Raw genomic sequence first — 21,762 nt, forward strand, 5'->3', positions numbered from 1 at the left:
GAGCCAACAATGTGATGTGGCTGCAATGAAGGCAAATGCTATTCTGGGCAGCATTAATAGAAGTATAGCTTCCAAATCCCGAGAAGTACTAGTTCCCCTCTACTCAGCACTGGTTAGGCCTCATCTGGAGTCCTGTGTCCAGTTCTGGGCACCATACTTTAAGAACGATGCAGACAAGCTGGAGAGGGTTCAGAGGAAGGCAACGAAGATGATCAGGGGACTGGAAACAAAGCCCTATGAAGAGAGTCTCAAAGACCTGGGCATGTTTAGCCTTGAGAAGAGAAGACTGAGGGGAAATAGGACAGCGCTCTTCAAGTACTTGAAAGGTTGTCACAGAGAGGAAGGCCAGGATCTCTTCTTGATCATCTCAGAGTGCAGGACACGGAATAATGGGCTCACGTTACACGAAGCCAGATTCCAGCTGAACATCAGGAAAAACCTCCTGACTGTTAGAGCAGTACGACAATGGAACCAATTACCTAGGGAGATGGTAGGCTCTCCCACACTGGAGACATTCAAGATGAGGCTGGACAACCATCGGTCAGGGATGCTCTGACTTGGATTCCTGCACTGAGCAGGGGGTTGGACTGACCCTACATATAGAATAGTAGGGTTGGAAGGGGCCTACAAGGCCATTGACTCGATGGTCTTATAGGCCCCTTCCAACCCTTCTATTCTTTGATTCTAAGATTTTATCAGCTTAGGTTGGTATGCCAGTTACAACCCTACTTGGATAGACACAGTCTAGCTTCAGTGATCCATGTCATGGTAAACTCCTGTTCAGATTACTGCAATGCACTGTATGTCAGGCTACCCCTGAAGACATTCCAGAAACTTTAGTATAAAATATGGCGGCCAGGGTACTGACTGGAATTGGGTGTAATGATCATATGACACCAATGTTCTATTATTTTCACTGGCTCCCAGTGTATTTCCAATCCCAGTCCAAAATACCTGTGTTAACCTATAAAAAAAAGGTAAAGGTGTCCCCAACCAGTCGTGTCCGACTCTAGGGTGCGGTGCTCATCCCCGTTTCTAAGCTGAAGAGCCAGCGCTGTCCGAAGACGCTTCCGTGGTCATGTGGCCGGCATGACTGAACACTGAGGTGCACGGAACGCTGTTACCTTTCCCGCCGAGGCGGCACCTATTTCTCTACTTGCAATTTCTTGCTTTCGAACTGCTAGGTTGGCAGGAGCTGGGACTGAAGACGGGAGCTCACTCCGTCACGCGGCACTCGGGTCTCGAACTGCTGCTGACCTTCCAGTCTGCAGTTCAGTGTCTTAACCACTAAGCCACCATGGCAAGGTCTTCATTATTTGGGGCCACAGTATCTGAAGGAGCACATCTTCCCATATATTCCTACCCAAGGCTAGAGATTGTCATCCCAGACCCTGCTCCGAGGCCCCTCACATGCTGAGAAACAGCAGGTAGCTAGTTGGGAGTGGGGTCTTTTTGGAAGGAGTAGCTCCTCAGTTATGGAATATTCTCCTCAGAGAGGTCTGACTGGCACCCACTTTGTGACCTTTTCAGCACCAAAGACCTTTTTATTCTCTCAGGACTTTTACCCCACTGTTCATTTTCACTATCATTTTGTACTTTTAAGTAGTTTTATTTCTGAGATACTTTTAAATTTTCTTATTGCAATGCCTGTTTTAGCCTCTGCAGCTTTTAATTTGTTTTATTATGCTGTTTTTGTTTCGACTTTTATGGATTGGATTTTGTGTTTTTCCTGTACATCGCCCAGAGTACTACCTGCTATAGGACAGGAGTGCACAATCTGGACTCCCCGCAAGACCTTAACTGCAGCCCCCCAAGGATGCCTTGCCATGGCCCCTGCCGCTGAATTCCCTCCCCCAACAATCCTGATGCAGATCACTTTTTCCTTGTTGGTGGCAGCAGCAGCAGCAAGGATAGAACAATCTGTATCAGGTTCGCTGAGGGAAGGGAGACTCTCTCCTCCCTTCCCCCAGCGATCATGAGATAGATGGAGTGCTCTGTCTTAGGATCAGTGGGATGTGCGCACGTGTGCTTGCATGCGCGTGAGTGTGGTCCCTGATCCCCAAGCCAGCATCACATGCAGCCCCCCTCAGGGCTGAAAAAGTTGTGTGCCTTTGCTAAAGGGCAACTAACAGAAAGAAAGTAATAAAATCACTGCTGCTGCAACGCTCTCCCATACGTCAAGGACACCTTACAACTGCTAAATCATCGCTAATCAGCAACCGCTTAGGGGATCGAAGACCATCAGTGGTATAGTTACTATGCTTAAAGAGTGGGAAAGGATCGTGTAACCAAGGGCCTTAGAAGCCAAAGCTGCCACTACAGGAAAAAAAAGGAGATAAGATCCATTCTCCCAGGAACAAGAAGCTGAAGCAGCCTCCAGAGAATACGCCCACCAATATGCCTAAGGCCAGGATTCCTTGGAGGAAGAGCCTTGCTAATCCCCCAGCCTCTTGAGCCATCTGGACAAACTCTGGCTGAACTCCCCCCACCCCCACTGCTCCTAAAATTAGAGTCAAGCTCCTGAAATAGCTCATCGCTGTCTGGCCCCAGCAGCACGCACGATTCTGAAAGTCATGGGGGATACTGGAGCAGGAGGCAACAGGCACAATGCACAAAGGAAGAGGCCACTCTTTGCTCAAGAGTCCCAGCTGTCCTGCCAAGGAACAGATGGCCGCAGAGCTGTCGAGGATTCTGTGCATACGAAGCCAAGAGGCTGTGCCTAGAAACTTCAGCATTCTGTGACTGCAACAAACCTTGCTCATTTGGAAAGCGGAAAGTCTGAATCCAACATTCTCCTTGGAAAATGTGCAGGGTGTGTGTGTTACAGAATATGGGATCCTTTGGCAAGGGATGGATGGATGGGACCTCTCAAACATAAAAGGGAAACAGTGTGGTGGGGAGATGGTTAAGGGCCTTGCCAGGAGGCAGATGAATCCGTGCAGAGATCTCGTAGCCGGCACTACAAAGCACTACCAACACTCCATCTAGCACAGGTGGTTTAGAAAATTAATACAGTCATATGATTGCATGTGTGTGTGTGTGCACGCGCGCTCATGTGTTTTCCTATCACAGGAACCAGAAGCTTTGTTTATTTCTTTAAAAGTCAAGGCTTCAAGATTCAATACTGGAAGACATATTTGTGGAGCAGCCATTGCTATCCAGGGATCACATGCTACTAAGCATTGTTAATACATTATACCGATACCCAATACCTATTTATTAGCAAAGTGTCTCAACAGGACATGCTACAATTGCTTTAAGAATGAATGGCTGCTGTTGACATCTGTGGGAGAAAACAGTAAGACTTCCATCAGTCACCCTATTGAGGTGAGGCCACCAGATTCTAAGAGTGGGCAGGTTTTGCCACACACGCCTGCCAAAGTCTTCTCAGCCGCAGCCCTGTCAGCATCTCCCGTGGCAATCAATGGGAGCCACTGGTGTCTATGGAAGGAAGAAAAGGGGTCTAACTGGTGCCAGCTAGGACTAAGATTTGGGTTGCTTCCATAGGAGAGAAGGGCTTCTCCCATACCTCAGCTTATGTCTCTCATAGCTTCTTGACTTTCTCCCAAATGCTGACAATGTATTTATTTAAAATATTTCTCAGCTGCCTTTCAGGTGGGGGGGGGGGGCGACTTTCAAAGCTGATGCAGGGGAACACCTGGTCTGTCCCTACTCCCACCCCAGACAATGGCAACTCCAAGGTCAGGTGAGCCAGGCAGGTTTTGTCCCCCAGCTTAACCGTCATCCCAACTGCAGTACCATTCATTTTTCTCACCAATGTCAGTGGGAGTCACTGACTTCTATGACAGAAGGAGATAGCAGGCAAAGTCTGTGATAGGTGCTTGGGAGCAGGGGTGAGGAAAAGAGAGAGAGAATGAACAAACAAATGTGATTTTCCTTTCCTCCATCCTCTGGATCCTTCTCACTCTGGGCTTCCAGCGGTGTGTGCATGTTCTCCCTGCTGCAATGGAAGCTGGGAGGCTATGTGGAGTAGTATATTCAGATGTCACTTTCATGTGCTATCTGCTATCCATTCTTTTGGTTGCCCTCAAAAGAACTCTGATGAGGTACATCACTATTTTCCCTAGGTCACAAGAGTGGAACTGAGCCTGACAGGGCCTTTCCCAGGTTCAAACCAGACAGATATTTGATTGGAACTTAGTTCAAATTCAGGAAATATGTCACTGAGGCTCAGGTCCAATGAACACAGATCAGTCCAAAATGGTTCAGCTCCCTTATCTCTAGCAGCCAACTGCTCCATTAGTCAACTGTTGCCTCCTAGAACAGCCATTTCATCAGTTTTGACTGGAAAACTGAAAAGTGGTTTGCCAAGGCATTTGACTGGATTATCTAGCCAATAGCAGCTCTGTGATTGCCCCAAGAGATAATCTTGGGAGTACTTAGCTAGAAACATCCCCAGTAAAGCCAGCCATGCAAACTGCCACTCTAGAACAGGCAGGGCCAGCATCAAGAGTAGGCATGGTTGGGCATGTGCCAAGGACCCACAGCCCAGCAGGGGCCCAATGGCAAGAACCCCCTGAAGTTGCTCATCTTCGTTACCACTGCAATCTGCTTATTTACCCGACTCTTGCTTTGGCCCAGGCAATGGTGGTGGTGGTGGTAAGGAGCAGTAAAAGGAACTACGTGCTGGTTCTCTGTATGTCAAGCAAGTAGTGCCAATGATGAGAAAAAGGAAGAGGAGTAATAGCATCTGGTGAGAATGGCAGTGAGAAGGTAGAGTTAGTGTGTGTGGGGGGGGTGGCATTAAAGGTGTCTGCCCCAGGGCCCTCAAAAACCTGGAGCCAGCACCTAGAAGAGGCCTGTATAATGTGCTACCTATTAAGCTGACCCAGCCCACCAGCCAGGTACTGTAGCTTTCCAGGGCTTAACCACTCCCCTCTCCAAGTTTTTCTAAACTCAACAGGCATCCAAACATGATTCAATGTCTTTGGAGCCACAATACATAGCTGGAGCGGTGTGTTCACCTTGGTGGGTTGTAGAGGCTGTCACTGAAACCAGAGGAATAAGACTCATCTGGCTGTAGTTCTCAGCCATAAAAGGGGCAACAGACATCGCAGCCCCCAGAATCCAGTTCTAGCATCAATGGCAACCTACACCTGGGCTTATTAGCTCACAGAGCTAACACTTTGCTAGGAACAATGGTATTAGGAGAAAGAGACTGGTTTTCACAGTCAATTCCAGACACATTTTGCTCCCTAAAGCAGAGCACCAAATGGCGCCCCACCACACCCACTGGCTGTCGCAAATCATCGTGGTACTTTTGAAAGCAGGAATTCAGATCATAGCAAAAATTTGGATGTGTCAGAAACTAAGGACATGATTGAGCTGATAAAGAGAATGCTTAATTTGTTGTTGTTGTTCAGTCGTTCAGTCGTGTCCGAGTCTTCGTGACCCCATGGACCATAGCATGCCAGGCCTTCCTGTCCTGCGCTCTCTCCCGGAGTGTGCTCAAGTTCATATTCATTGCATCGGTGATGCTATCTAGCCATCTCATCCTCTGTTGTCCCCTTCTCCTTTTGCCTTCAGTCTTTCCCAGCATCAGGGTCTATTCCAGAGAGTTTTCTCTTCGCATTAGGTGGCCAAAATATTTGAGCTTCAGCTTCAGTATCTGTTCTTCCAATGAGCACTCAGGGTTGATTTCCTCTAGGATGGACTGATTTGACCTCCTTGCAGTCCAGGGGACTCTTAAGAGTCTTCTCCAGCACCACAGTTCGAAAGCATCAATTCTTCGGCGCTCAGCCTTCCTTATAGTCCAGCTCTCACAGCCATACATTACTACTGGGAAAAACATAGCTTTGATTAGATGGACCTTTGTTGGCAAGGTGATGTCTCTGCTTCTTACTATGCTGTCTAGGTTTGCCATAGCTTTCCTCCCAAGGAACAAGCGTCTTTTAATTTCATGGCTACAGTCACCGTCTGCGGTGATCTTGGAGCCCAAGAAAGTAAAATCTGTCACTGCTTCCATTTCTTCCCCTTCTATATGCCAGGAAGTGATGGGGCCAGATGCCATGATCTTAGTTTTCTTAATGTTGAGTTTCAAACCAGCTTTTGCACTCTCCTCTTTCACCCTCAACAAGAGGCTCTTGAGATCCTCTTCGCTTTCTGCCATTAGGGTGGTATCGTCTGCATATCGGAGGTTGTTGATAATTCTCCCAGCAATCTTAATTCTGACCTGTGATTCATCCAACCCAGCGTTTCTCATGATGTACTCTGCATATAAGTTAAATAAGCAGGGTGACAATATGCAGCCTTGTCGTACTCCTTTCCCAGTTTTGAACAACTCGGTTATTCCATGTCTGGTTCTTACTGTTGCTTCTTGACCCTGGTACAGGTTTCTCAGGAGACAGGTAAGGTGGTCTGGTACTCCCATCTCTTTAAGAATTTGCCACATTTTGTTGTGATCCACACAATCAAAGGCTTTAGCGTAGTCAAGGAAGCAGAAATAGACGTTTTTCTGGAATTCTCTTGCTTTCTCCATGATGCAGCGAATGTTGGCAATTTGATCTCTAGTTCCTCTGCCTCTTCGAAACCCCGCTTGTACTTCTGGTAGTTCTCAGTTCACATACTGCTGAAGCCTAGCTTGTAGGATTTTGAGCATAACCTTGCTGGCATGTGAAATGAGCGCAATTGTGCGGTAGTTTGAACATTCTTTGGCATTGCCCTTCTTTGGACTTGGAACGTAAACTGACCTTTTCCAGTCTTGTGGCCACTGTTGAATGTTCCAAATGTGTTGGCATATTGAGTGCAGCACTTTAACAGCATCATCTTTTAGGATTTTAAATAGCTCAGCTGGAATACTGTCATCTCCACTAGCTTTGTTGTTACTAATGCTTCCTAAGGCCCACTTGACTTCACACTCTAGGATGTCCGGCTCAAGTTCAGTGACCGCACTATCATGGCTATCAGGGACATTCAGATCTTTCCTGTATAGTTCTTCTGTGTATTCTTGCCACCTCTTCTTAATCTCATCTGCTTCTGTTAGGTCCTTGCCTTCTTTGTCTTTTATCATGCCCGTCTTTCCACAAAACGTTCCCTTGAGATCTCCAGTTTTCTTGAAAAGATCTCTAGTCTTTCCCATTCTATTGTTTTCCTCGATTTCTTTTCATTGTTCATTTAAGAAGGCCTTCTTGTCTCTCCTTGCTATTCTCTGGAACTCTGCATTCAGTTGCATATAGCTTCCCCTTTCTCCCTTGCTTTTCACTTCCCTTCTTTCCTCAGCTACTTGTAAAGCCTCATCAGACAGCCACTTTGCTTTCTTGCATTTCTTTTTCTTTGGGATGGATTGAGTTGCTGCCTCCTGAACAATGTTACGGACCTGCGTCCATAGTTCCTCAGGCACTCTGTCTATCAGGTCTAATCCCTTATATCTATTCCTCACCTCCACTGTATATTCATAAGGGATATGATTGAGGTCATACCTGAATGGTTTAGTGGTTTTCCCTATGTTCTTCAATTTAAGCTGAAATTTTGCAACAAGAAGCAAAATTCTTTTTTTAGTGTGTGTGTAACTTTTTAGTGTGTAACTTTTTTTAGTTACACACTTGCTAGTGTGTAATTAAGCATTCCCCTTCATGGATCGCTGCCTTGTTGTGGCGAAGGGGCTTGCGTAACTCAGTGAAGCCATAAGCTATGCCGTGCAGGGCCACCCAAGATGGACAGGTCATGGCAGAGAGTTCTGACAAAATGTGGTCCACTGGAGAAGAAATGGCAACCCACTCCAGTATTCTTGCCAAGAAAACCCCATGGAACGTATCACAAGGCTAAAAGAGATGACGCCGGAAGATGAGCCCCTCAGGTCGGAAGGTGTCCAATATACTACTGGGGAAGAGCAGAGGGTATTTCCAAGTAGCGCCAGAAAAAGTGAAGCGGCTGGGCCAAAGCCGAAAGGGCACACAGCTGTGGATGTGTCTGGTGGTGAAAAGAAAATCCGATGCTGTAAAGAACAATATTGTTTAGGAACCTGGAATGTCAGATCAATGAATCAAGGTAAGCTGGAGGTGGTCAAACAGGAGATGGCAAGATTGAACATCGACATCTTGGGAATCAGCAAACTCAAATGGACAGGCATGGGCGAATTTAATTCAGGTGACCATTATAGCTACTACTGTGGACAAGAATCCCATAGAAGAAATGGAGTAGCACTCATAGTCAACAAAAGGGTGGGAAAAGCAGTACTGGGGTACAATCTCAAAAATGATCTCAGTACGAATCCAAGGCAAACCATTCAACATCACAGTAATTCAAGTCTATGCCCCAACCACTGAGGCCGAAGAAGCTGAGGTTGATCGGTTCTATGAAGACCTACAACACCTTCTAGAACTAACACCAACAAAAAATGTCCTCTTCATCATAGGGGATTGGAATGCTAAAGTAGGAAGTTAAGAAATCACTGGGATAACAGGCAAGCATGGCCTTGGTGTACAAAATGAAGCAGGACAAAGGCTAATAGAGTTTTGCCAAGAGAACACGATGATCATAGCAAATGCTCTTTTCCAACAGCACAAGAGGCGACTCTACACATGGACATCACCAGGTGGTCAATATCGAAATCAGATTGATTATGTCCTTTGCAGCCAAAGATGGAGAAGCTCCATACAGTCAGTAAAAACAAGACCTGGAGCTGACTGTGGCTCAGATCATGAGCTTCTTATCACAAAATTTCGGCTTAAATTGAAGAACGTAGGGAAAACCACTAAACCATTCAGGTATGACCTCAATCATATCCCTTATGAATATACAGTGGAGGTGACGAATAGATTTAAGGGATTAGACCTGATAGACAGAGTGCCTGAGGAACTATGGACAGAGGTCCGTAACATTGTTCAGGAGGCAGCAACGGAATCCATCCCAAAGAAAAAGAAATGCAAGAAAGCAAAGTGGCTGTCTGATGAGGCTTTACACGTAGCTGAGGAAAGAAGGGAAGTGAAAAGCAAGGGAGAAAGGGGAAGCTATATGCAACTGAATGCAGAGTTCCAGAGAATAGCAAGGAGAGACAAGAAGGCCTTCTTAAATGAACAATGAAAAGAAATCGAGGAAAACAATAGAATGGGAAAGACTAGAGATCTTTTCAAGAAAACTGGAGATCTCAAGGGAACGTTTTGTGGAAAGACGGGCATGATAAAAGACAAAGAAGGCAGGGACCTAACAGAAGCAGATGAGATTAAGAAGAGGTGGCAAGAATACACAGAAGAACTATACAGGAAAGATCTGAATGTCCCTGATAGCCATGATAGTGCGGTCACTGAACTTGAGCCGGACATCCTAGAGTGTGAAGTCAAGTGGGCCTTAGCAAGCATTACTAACAACAAAGCTAGTGGAGATGACAGTATTCCAGCTGAGCTATTTAAAATCCTAAAAGATGATGCTGTTAAAGTGCTGCACTCAATATGCCAACACATTTGGAACATTCAACAGTGGCCACAAGACTGGAAAAGGTCAGTTTACATTCCAAGTCCAAAGAAGGGCAATGCCAAAGAATGTTCAAACTACCGCACAATTGCGCTCATTTCACATGCCAGCAAGGTTATGCTCAAAATCCTACAAGCTAGGCTTCAGCAGTATGTGAACTGAGAACTACCAGAAGTACAAGCGGGGTTTCGAAGAGGCAGAGGAACTAGAGATCAAATCGCCAACATTCGCTGCATCATGGAGAAAGCAAGAGAATTCCAGAAAAACGTCTATTTCTGCTTCCTTGACTACGCTAAAGCCTTTGATTGTGTGGATCGCAACAAACTGTGGCAAATTCTGAAAGAGATGGGGGTACCAGACCACCTTACCTGTCTCCTGAGAAACCTGTACAAGGGTCAAGAAGCAACAGTAAGAACCGGACATGGAACAACTGATTGGTTCAAAATTGGGAAAGGAGTACGACAAGGCTGCATATTGTCGCCCTGCTTATTTAATTTATATGCAGAGTACATCATGAGAAACGCCGGGTTGGATGAATCACAGGTCGGAATTAAGATTGCCAGGAGAATTATCAACAACCTCAGATACGCAGACGATACTACCCCAAAGTGAAGAGGATCTAAAGAGCCTCTTGTTGAGGGTGAAAGTGGAGAGTGCAAAAGCTGGTTTGAAACTCAACATTAAGAAAACTAAGATCATGGCATCTGGCCCCATCACTTCCTGGCATATAGAAGGGGAAGAAATGGAAGCAGTGACAGATTTTACTTTCTTGGGCTCCAAGATCACCACAGACGGTGACTGTAGCCATGAAATTAAAAGTCGCTTGCTCCTTGGGAGGAAAGCTATGGCACACGTAGACAGCATAGTGAGAAGCAGAGACATCACCTTGCAGACAAAGGTTCGTATAATCAAAGCTATGTTTTCCCCAGTAGTAATGTACGGCTGTGAGAGCTGGACTATAAGGAAGGCTGAGCGCCGAAGAATTGATGCTTTCAAACTGTGGTGCTGGAGAAGACTCTTACGAGTCCCCTGGACTGCAAGGAGGTCAAATCAGTCCATCCTAAAGGAAATCAACCCTGAGTGGTCCTTGGAAGGACAGATACTGAAGCTGAAGCTCAAATATTTTGGCCACCTAATGTGAAGAGAAAACTCCCTGGAAAAGACCCTGATGCTGGGAAAGATCAAAGGCAAAAGGAGAAGTGGATGGCAGAGGATGAGATGGCCAGATAGCATCACTGATGCAATGAATATGAACTTGAGCGCGCTCCGGGAGAGAGCAGAGGACAGGAAGGCCTGGCGTGCTATGGTCCATGGGGTCACGAAGAGTCGGACATGACTTAACAACTGAACAACAACAACAACAGGAAAAGAAAAGGATCCGTTTTTGCTAGGAGCAAATTAATAACACCCACCCACTTCCTGTTTAATCTTTCCCCCCTTCCTTCCATTCTAAGAGTGCAGTTATGCACATTTACCTGGCAGTATGTTCCGCTGAACTCAGTGGGGCTTACTTCTGAGTAGACATACACAGGATTGCTTTACTAGGCAATCTTCTTGTGGGTCTCCCATTTGCGATTTGGATTCCAAGGAGAAAGCCAACAGTGTGTTTTCTGGATTTCATCCAGCCTGATCAAGTGACCCAGAGCACGTAATGTGATCCCCAGCCTCCTTACTCTGTAGTGGCCCACTTGATTGCAAGTGAACCTACACAAAACATTAATTCATTCCCTGGGAAGGAAGGCCCTTGCACTGGACAAAAACCTTTTGAGGAATAGTGGTGGGGTGGGGTGGGGTGGGGGAGTCCTGAATCCTCTGACATCGAAGTACATGCAAGGTGGGGGCAGAACAAGGAGTTGCTTCAGCTCAGTGCTACAGGGAAGCCACATAGCCACTGCACCCACTCATATCCCCCCCCCCCCCCGCATTCAGCCTCTTGCTATCCTCCTCCTCAGACTGTTGGTGTTGGGCTGGGCATGACGTGGGGTGCACAACCTGGTGGGCCAGCCAGTCACTGGGCAGGCAAGCAGATGTGTTGCTTCTCTAGCCATTCCTTTTTCTTTTCCTGGCCAATCCAAGCTCACTGCTGCTATGCCCTCCTCCTCACCGTTAAGGAGAGCATAGCAGCACTTGTGGGGAAGAGGAAGAGTAGAAGTTGGCGAAGGAGGCAGGTTGCCCAGAGATTGAGGTGGGTGGCCACAGAGTCAAAGATGGACCCAGACAGGCAGAGAAAATCTGAGAATCAGGCCCTGCAGCTACAGGCCCTGCATGGGGAGGGGGAGGTGGGTGCTGCACCACTTGAGAGGCACTCCAAATCCATAACCTGAAGAGGCTACTTAACCTTGTTGCATGGAAGAGCCAGCCCTATTCACAGCTGTCTGCAGAGGGAGACTCAGTCAGGATTCCTGCTTACCCAAGACACCACCCGGCCATTGAAACATGGAAGCTTTGCATTGTCATCAGAGATTTCTTCCTTCACAACCCTGAAAAAGAAAGAGAGGGGGGTCAGAGTCCAGGCCAACACACGAGCAATGGTAATGGAGCAGGTGGCCTGATTTTAGAGCAATAATATAGGACCCTGACGTGCTACCATCCTAAAAACTTCCTACAGATATATCTTAAGAGGCAGTGACAGAGCATAGTAAGGAAAAGCATCTATACTCCATATCCTTCAGAGCAGATACACTGAGGCACTGAGGATCAGAAACCCAAGATTCTGCAACTGAAACAAGTTATAATCTGCATGCGTTTTGTTTATGAACATAATTTTGGAACTTTCTTGAAAAACACTACAGAGAACAATAGAGACTTAGAAGCACTTGAATGAGGTGAGGCACAGGATAAAGTGGAGTGGGTAGGGGGAAGCTTCTGTTGAGGAGGAAAGTCCGGTATCCATAACACTGAAAAGCCACACACGTGCGCGCGCACCCATGATAGCTCAGCACTTGCCAAATTTGGAATCAGTTTGAAGTCTCTTCGGAATCGGCATGGCTCCCAACTCTGGTGCCTGCAGCTCTGTAAAAGGAACAATAATCTAATAATTCTCAGAACACTGACAAAGTCTGAGGTGGTGTGACGGTTATGGTATATTTTACTGATAGACATTTGTGCTCAGTTTTCCAACAAGTGGGTAGAGTCACCACTGTGCATTCCTGACAGTAAATGTGCATTCATAGAATCATAGAATAGTAGGGTTGGAAGGGGCCTATAAGACCATCGAGTCCAAGTCTGGACAGCTTGAGTTTTCTATAGACTCCTGTGTTTCTGATGCTGTAGCAGTCATTTAATGTAGTTCTAATCTATTCAGACAATAATTAAAAATTTACCACTGGAGTTTGCTCATAAAATGATAATTTTATGAGCAAACTAAGTCACACATAAAATAATTTTAGGAACAGAAAAGCACCCCCCACCCCAACCTGGTGCCCTCCGGATGTTTTGGACTATAGTGCCCAGCGCTCCTGACCATTGGCCATGCTGCCTGAGGCTGCTGAGAGGGGAAGTCCAAAATATCTGGAGGACACCAGGTTGGGGAAGGCTGTCTTAAAGCAACAAAGTCACTTTAAATCTGTAAAAAAAAAGGTAAAGATGTCCCCAACCAGTTGTGTCCGACTCTAGGGTGTGGTGCTCATCTCCATTTCTAAGCCTAAGAGCCAGCGCTGTCCAAAGACGCTTCCGTGGTCATGTGGCCGGCATGACTGAACACCGAGGTGCACGGAACGCTGTTACCTTTCCCGGTGAAGGGGTACCTATTTATTTGTAAAGAGTGCTAAAAAGTTAAGTATTGCTTATTTTTCCAAAATTTCCAATTTTTCCAAAAAAAAATTTTTTCCCCCAAGCCCCAAAATTTCCGGAAATGTTACATCTCTAGTGCCAATACAGATCCTTGGGGGATCCTGCTGTTTACATCTCTCCATTTTGAGAACTAACTATTCATTAACAAACCTGAAGCTGAGATCTTAGAGCCCCTATCAGGCACAGAAGGGAACAGAGGCATGCAACATCAGGCCCTGCGATTGGCAGACAGCAAGCACCCCCTGGATTGGCTAGGCCTGATGCAAGTACAAGGACCCTGGGATTCTGCCCTTGCCTGGTCAACCGAGAATGACTATCTGCCTGCTCCACTCCAGTGTTCAGCTCAAGCCCTGCCTCTGGCTTAAGCCTCCAGCGCCAGCCACTGGCCTCAGGTTCCCTTGGCTGGAGAACACTCCAGGTCTGAATTTGAGCATGGCTGGACTCTACCTTCCCCTAGCACAGAGCAACAGAGTCATTTGACAAAAGACTTTTAAACGCTTAATATCAAACATCTTCAGCCGACTCTTATTTAATCACTTTATTTACTTCCATGCCAGCAAATAATAACAGCATAGTGTTTGAGCATCCTGTTGCATGAGACAAGACAGAAAATTTACCTTCCTCCCTCAATTTATGGAGAGCCTGTATATATGAATGAAAGCAATCATGCATGTATGTTGAACAGTAGCTGGGACACTGCCACTGCAAAACTCCTTTCTTCAGGGACGGGGGGGGAGACCAGGGTTTAAAAGGTACATTTCTCTCTCTCTCTCTCTCTCTCTCTCTCTCTCTCTCATGCCTGACAAGCTTCAATTTCTTTTATCTACACATACCATTATTAGGCACACCCCTTGTCTCAATACACCAAAAGCACCAGGGTGGTCCAGTGGTAAGAATTTGGGGCTAGGAAACCTAGGCTTATGCCTCACTTCTACCATGATCTCCCTTACTGTATATAATTTATTCCAGATTTATTTATTTTTTATTTTGCATTATTTAGGATTCTAATAGGAAAAGGGAGAGACACAGACATTGGGAAGCCATCAAAAAGAATAAGACAGAAGGAATAAAGAACAATTTGGGAGGGCTTGGAATATTATTTAAGTTGTCACTACGATTTTTATTTTTATTTTTATTTTTTATTATTAAATTTATTAATCGCCCATCTGGCTGGTCACCCAGCCACTCTGGGTGATGTACAACATACAATAAAAACAATAAAAACATTTTCTAAAATACCCTAACCCACCCCAAATGCCTGCCTGAACAGCCACGTTTTTAATGCACAACGGAAGCTCATTAAAGAGGGGGCATGACGGAGTTCCCTAGGGAGGGAGTTCCACAGAGTGGGGGCTACCACAGAAAAGGCCCTCTCCCTCGTCCCCACCAGTCTAGCTGTCCTGGCTGATGGGACAGAGAGAAGGCCATCCGAGGCTGATCTTGTTAAGTGGCCTGTCTGGTGCTGCTGGAGGCGCTCCTTAAGATAAGCTGGGCTTTATAAATAAGCTTTCTTACCACCCCTATTCCCCCGACCAAAAGAAAGGAACCAGGTGGGTTCCAGCTCTGGCTTGTCAGGGGAGAGACAAGCCAGAGTTCTAACTGCAAGCCATACCCACAACGTAGTTATTAAAAAAACACACACAACTTAGGGCACAATCCTATGGCTGCTAGTCAGCGGCTAGACGGCCATAGGATACGTCGGTTTCTGGGAACTGACCTCGGAGCCTGCTTTCTGAGGTTGGTTCCCTGAAAACCGAACTTCCTCCCCGCCACGCTGCCTCATAGGCAGTGCGGAATGGCCCCTCACTTGGAAGAGGAGTGCGGAGTGTCGAAAACGGGGCGTTCTGGTGTGGGGAAGGTGGAAATGCTGGTATGACACATCCAACGTGTTGTCCAACAGCTGCTTTCGCTGCTCCACCTTCCCATGGCTAGACAGCCGAAATTGGCTGTCTAGCCGCAAATGCGGGGCAGCTGAAGCGCAGAGGGGATGATCCCCTCCGCACTTCTGCCCTGCGTTGGATAGGTGGTCGCCTCCGAGTTTGGAGGCGGCCACCTATCTTGGTAGGATTACTCCCTTGGTGCTTCCTTAAGAAAAACACAACAATTTATATTGGATTTTATTTATTTATTATTTATTTATTATTAAATATATTAATCGCCCATCTGGCTGGTCACCCAGCTACTCTGGGCGATGTACAGCATACAATAAAACAGTTTAAAACAATAAAATTCTACAGTAAAAACATTTTCAAAAATACCCTAACCCACCCCAAATGCCTGCCTGAACAACCACGTTTTTAATGCACGACGGAAGCTCATTAAAGAGGGGGCATGAAGGAGTTCCCTAGGGAGGGAGTTCCACAGAGTGGGGGCCACCACAGAAAAGGCCCTCTCCCTCGGCCCCACCAGTCTAGCTGTCCTGGCTGATGGGACAGAGAGAAGGCCATCCGAGGCTGATCTTGTTAAGCGGCCTGTCTGGTGCTGCTGGAGGCGCTCCTTAAGATAGGCTGGGCTGGAACCATATAGGGTTTTAAAGGTCAAAACCAACACCTTGAATTTGGCCCGGAAAACAACTGGTAACCAGTGCAACTCCTTCAGCACTGGAATGATGTGATCTCGCCGGCGGCTGCCTTTAATCAGGCGAGCCGCTGCGTTCTGTACCAGCTGCAGTTTCCGAACCGTCTTCAACGGTAACCCCACATAGAATGCATTACAGTAGTCTAAACGAGAGGAGACCAGGGCATGTACTACCGATGTGAGCAGATGGTCGGGAAGGAAGGGGCGCAGCCGCCGTATCAGATGGAGTTGATACAGCGCTGTCCGGCTCACAGCTGACACCTGAGCCTCCATGGGCAGCTGGGAGTCCAAAATGACCCCCAGGCTGCGGACCTGGGCTTTCAAGGGTAGCCGTACCCCATTCAACACCAGGTCAACATCCCCCAGCCTCCTCTTGTCTCCCACCAAAAGTACCTCTGTCTTGTCAGGGTTCAGCTTCAGTTTATTCCTCCCCATCCAGCCACTCACCGTCTCCAGACATTTGGACAGGGATTCTACGGTCAACCTTGGTGAAGATTTGAATGAGAGGTAGAGCTGCGTGTCATCCGCATATTGATGACACTGCACCCCAAACCTCCTCATGATAGCCCCCAGCAGCTTCACATAGATGTTAAATAGCATTGGGGAGAGGATGGAACCCTGTGGCACCCCACAAGTAAGTGGCCACGGGTCCAAAACCTCCTCTCCCAGTGCTACCCTCTGGTACCTGCCGGAGAGAAAGGACCGGAACCACCACAATACGGTGTCTCCAATGCCCAACCCCTCCAGGCGGTCCAGGAGGATACCGTGGTCAACGGTATCAAAAGCCAATGAGAGGTCGAGAACAAGGAAGGAGCATTCGCCCCTATCCAGAGCCCTCCTGGATACGATCCCTCTGTATAAAAGGTTCTCCTCCTATAATCGTCATGACAGCCTGTACTAAGGAACTGATATGAAGAAAGTACAAGGCACTGGAGCCCCACCCCAAGCTACTGGAAATTATAGCCACTCCTCTGGCTTTGAAGACTTTATCAGGCATTATCATGCACTTTTAAGCATAATGGCTAGACACTTGCTCTTAAAAAAAAAAAAAAAAAACGGTTGCGATCAGCAGGCAGCTGAACTCCTTGTCAAATACCATCTTATGTGGCCTTTCTGTGCTCCTATAAAATCATGGCACACATGAGTCTCTAGCTATGTGAACTGACCAGGTGGCCCTTGAGTTCTGTAAAAAAGGAACAAGTAACTTCATGCTGAGGGTTGTTCTGAAGATTAACCCAGCATATACAATCTTATGCTGTATAGCATAAGGCTGATTAATAAATGCCTACCTTCCTCCATACACACCTCTCCTGGTGCTCCAAGGATCCTTTTACCAAAATGAGTTTGGAAATAAACAAGCTGACCTTTAACAGCCATTCAGCTACAAGAGTTAGTAAAATCAGAGTCAAGGAAAGGAGGGTTAGAAGCCAAATGGGGGCACAGACCCAAAGTCAGGAACTCTTATTTTTGCCTCCAGTAGCGGAACTCCTCTGCAGGCAGGACTTTTCTGCCTATCTGACTAAACAGTGATGGAAAACAAGGACAGAAAATTCCAGGAGGCAAATAGAGTTTTCCATCCTAATTAAATCCACTCCACCCAAACAACGCCTTCCATCCCTACCCTGATGTTTAGATAGATCAAAGAAACCTGTTCCTTGAGCCCTGGAAGGCTCAAATGTACTTTTTAAATCAGAATGGAGCATTTTACAGTGCCACCATTTCTCATATTCTCTGTTCCAGCCAATCAAATACTTGTGTTTAACCAAGATGCAGGAAGGAGAGGTTACAAGAGCTCCAGAAGATACTGTGCCAAGGACTAGATTTAAAGCCAGTATGCAATTCCTTACTCACAAGACCAGGGAGGGTAATTTGTACAGGACCAAGGGACTACCGTGGTGTAATACTACATGATAGAAGCATACAGCAACTCCGCTTTTGAATTTATGCCTAATAATCTGCATTACACATTCATGTACAGGCTTAAATGCTTTGTACTTCTTCTGTAATGACCTTTGATGTTTTTGCTGTGAAACTGCTCACACAGTATATATTTTCGTGGCAGGTATCATGTTAACAGAGTCAGAATAGTACCTGCTGAAGAAACTGACAACCAAAGGATTTCCACTTTCGCTTAGAAATAAACTTTCTACCCTCGTGGATACAGAGCACGGCAGAGAGGGGCTGCCAGACACACACTATTGAGGCTCATCTTCATAACTGGCATGAAATATACCCAAGGAGAAAATTAAGACGCCACTTTTACAGCCACAGAGTCAGGGGCTAACAAGGGCACAACCAGCTTTGTTAGTGTGCATAGGATGGCAGCCTTAATTTTTCAAGGGAGATGTACTGTTCCTGTTGCCTTCCCGGGAGCCCTTCCCATCAACCCCAGAGGAAGAGGGGGTGAGTGCAATTAGTTATTTTAAAACAGTTATACTCTGCCTTATTTCTGAAGAGTTAAAGGCAGCTTAAAACAAGTCAGTAATTTAATTAAAAATATACTCCCAATTTAAAAAATAACACAAAAGCAATTAAAATATTTTGAATAATAAAAAGAGACCAATTAAAATGGCAAAAGTTATCGACATCCAGAAGGGAGGTGAGACAGGCCTCCCTCAGAAGGGAGTTCCAGAGCCTCAGTGCAGCTAATGAAAAGGCCTTCTCCTTAGTCCCAATTAAACATATTTCAGGGGTCAGTAGCAAAGGAAAGGCACTCCCCACATGTTCAAAACCACCTCCTGGTAGTACTTTTCCCATGCTCAGGGGAGCGGGGGGAACCATGGCACAAAATCTTCCTACCGATTAGTAACTGTTCATATTTCAGGAGGTCTGTCCATAGTAAATAGGTAACTTAACATGCCCCTTCATGGATCACTGCCTTGTTGTGGCGAAGGGGCTTGCGTAACTCAGTGAAGCCATAAACTATGCCGTGCAGGGCCACCCAAGACGGACAGGTCATGGTGGAGAGTTCTGACAAAATGTGGTCCACTGGAGAAGGAAATGGCAACCCATTCCAGTATTCCTGCCAAGAAAACCCCATGGAACGTATCACAAGGCTAAAAGAGATGACGCCGGAAGATGAGCCCCTCAGGTCGGAAGGTGTCCAATATACTACTGGGGAAGAGCAGAGGGATTTCCAAGTAGCGCCAGAAAAAGTGAAGCGGCTGGGCCAAAGCCGAAAGGGCACTCAGCTGTGGATGTGTCTGGTGGTGAAAAGAAAGTCCGATGCTGTAAAGAACAATATTGTTTAAGAACCTGGAATGTCAGATCAATGAATCAAGGTAAGCTGGAGGTGGTCAAACAGGAGATGGCAAGATTGAACATCGACATCTTGGGAATCAGCGAACTCAAATGGACAGGCATGGGCGAATTTAATTCAGGTGACCATTATAGCTACTACTGTGGACAAGAATCCCATAGAAGAAATGGAGTAGCACTCATAGTCAACAAAAGGGTGGGAAAAGCAGTACTGGGGTACAATCTCAAAAATGATCTCAGTACGAATCCAAGGCAAACCATTCAACATCACAGTAATTCAAGTCTATGCCCCAACCACTGAGGCCGAAGAAGCTGAGGTTGATCGGTTCTATGAAGACCTACAACACCTTCTAGAACTAACACCAACAAAAAATGTCCTCTTCATCATAGGGGATTGGAATGCTAAAGTAGGAAGTCAAGAAATCACCGGAATAACAGGCAGGCATGGCCTTGGTGTACAAAATGAAGCAGGACAAAGGCTAATAGAGTTTTGCCAAGAGAACACGATGATCATAGCAAATGCTCTTTTCCAACAGCACAAGAGGCGACTCTACACATGGACATCACCAGGTGGTCAATATCGAAATCAGACTGATTATGTCCTTTGCAGCCAAAGATGGAGAAGCTCTATACAGTCAGTAAAAACAAGACCTGGAGCTGATTGTGGCTCAGATCATGAGCTTCTTATCACAAAATTTCGGCTTAAATTGAAGAACGTAGGGAAAACCACTAAACCATTCAGGTATGACCTCAATCATATCCCTTATGAATATACAGTGGAGGTGAGGAATAGATTTCAGGGATTAGACCTGATAGACAGAGTGCCTGAGGAACTACGGACAGAGGTATGTAACAATGTTCAGGAGGCAGCAACTCAATCCATCCCAAAGAAAAAGAAATGCAAGAAAGCAAAGTGGCTGTCTGATGAGGCTTTACAAGTAGCTCACGAAAGAAGGGAAGTAAAAAGCAAGGGAGAAAGGGGAAGATATATCCAACTGAATGCAGAGTTCCAGAGAATAGCAAGGAGAGACAAGAAGGCCTTCTTAAATGAACAATGAAAAGAAATCGAGGAAAACAATAGAATGGGAAAGACTAGAGATCTTTTCAAGAAAATCTCAAGGAAACATTTTTGTGCAAGGACGGGCATGATAAAGGACAAAGAAGGCAGGGACCTAACAGAAGCTGATGAGATTAAGAAGAGGTGGCAAGAATACACAGAAGAACTATACAGGAAAGATCTGAATGTCCCTGATAGCCATGATAGTGCAGTCACTGAACTTGAGCCGGACATCCTCGAGAGTGAAGTCAAGTGGGCCTTAGGAAGCATTAGTAACAACAAAGCTAGCGGAGATGACAGTCTTCCAGCTGAGCTATTTAAGATCCTAAAAGATTATGCTGTTAAAGTGCTGCACTCAATATGCCAACACATTTGGAACACTCAACAATGGCCACAAGACTGGAAAAGGTAAGTTTACATTCCAGTCCCAAAGAAGGGCAATGCCAAAGAGTGTTCAAACTACCGTACAATTGTGCTCATTTCACATGCCAGCAAGGTTATGCTCAAAATCCTACAAGCTAGGCTTCAGCATCATGTGAACTGAGAACTACCGGAAGTACAAGCTGAGTTTCGAAGAGGCAGGGGCAGAGATCAAATCGCCAACATTCGCTGCATCATGGAGAAAGCAAGAGAATTCCAGAAAAACGTCTATTTCTGCTTCCTTGACTACGCTAAAGCCTTTGATTGTGTGGATCACAACAAACTGTGGCAAATTCTTAAAGAGATGGGAGTACCAGAACACTTACCTGTCTCCTGAGAAACCTGTACGAGGGTCAAGAAGCAACAGTAAGAACCGGACATGGAACAACCAATTGGTTAAAAAGTGAGAAAGGAGTACGACGAGGCTGTATATTGTCGCCCTGCTTATTTAATTTATATGCAGAGTACATCATGAGAAATGCCAGATTGGATGAATCACAGGTCGGAATTAAGATTGCCGGGAGAATTATCAACAACCTCCGATATGCAGACGATACCACCCTAATGGCAGAAAGCGAAGAGGATCTAAAGAGCCTCTTGTTGAGAGTGAAAATGGAGAGTACAAAAGCTGCTTTGAAACTCAACATTAAAGAAACGAAGATCATGGCATCTGGCCCCATCACTTCCTGGCATATAGAAGGGGAAGAAATGGAAGCAGTGACAGATGTTATTTTTTTGGGCTCCAAGATCACCGCAGACGGTGACTGTAGCCATGAAATTAAAAGACGCTTGCTCCTTGGGAGGAAAGCTATGGCACACCTAGACAGCATAGTAAGAAGCAGAGACATCACCTTGCCGACAAAGGTCCGTCTAATCAAAGCTATGGTTTTCCCAGTAGTAATGTATGGCTGTGAGAGCTGGACTATAAGGAAGGCTGAGCGCCGAAGAATTGATGCTTTCGAACTGTGGTGCTGGAGAAGACTCTTACGAGTCCCCTGGACTGCAAGGAGGTCAAATCAGTCAATTCTAAAGGAAATCAACCCTGACTGCTCATCTGACAGATACTGAAGCTGAAGCTCAAATATTTTGGCCACCTAATGTGAAGAGAAAACTCCCTGGAAAAGACCCTGATGCTGGGAAAGATTGAAGGCAAAAGGAGAAGGGGACGGCAGAGGATGAGGTGGCTAGATAGCATCACCGATGCAATGAATATGGACTTGAGCACACTC

The 21,762-nt window shown here is 46.1% G+C and overlaps 1 protein-coding gene across 5 annotated transcripts in view; it reads right to left on the minus strand.

Moving 5' to 3' along the window:
• Window positions 1-21,762, minus strand: part of DVL3 (dishevelled segment polarity protein 3) — a 68,565-nt gene that overhangs the window by 22,386 nt on the left and 24,417 nt on the right. For all 5 annotated transcript variants that reach the window (XM_084847673.1, XM_084847670.1, XM_084847669.1 and 2 more), the window contains exon 2: window positions 11,840-11,909. In XM_084847673.1, coding sequence (XP_084703799.1) covers window positions 11,840-11,909 — 70 coding nt within the window. The remainder of the gene's footprint in view (window positions 1-11,839; window positions 11,910-21,762) is intronic.

The sequence above is a fragment of the Heloderma suspectum genome, chromosome 3 (genome assembly GCF_057233095.1).
Source record: "Heloderma suspectum isolate Gila_16-S chromosome 3, 16-S_ref, whole genome shotgun sequence".
In the NCBI taxonomy this organism is placed as follows: domain Eukaryota; kingdom Metazoa; phylum Chordata; class Lepidosauria; order Squamata; family Helodermatidae; genus Heloderma; species Heloderma suspectum.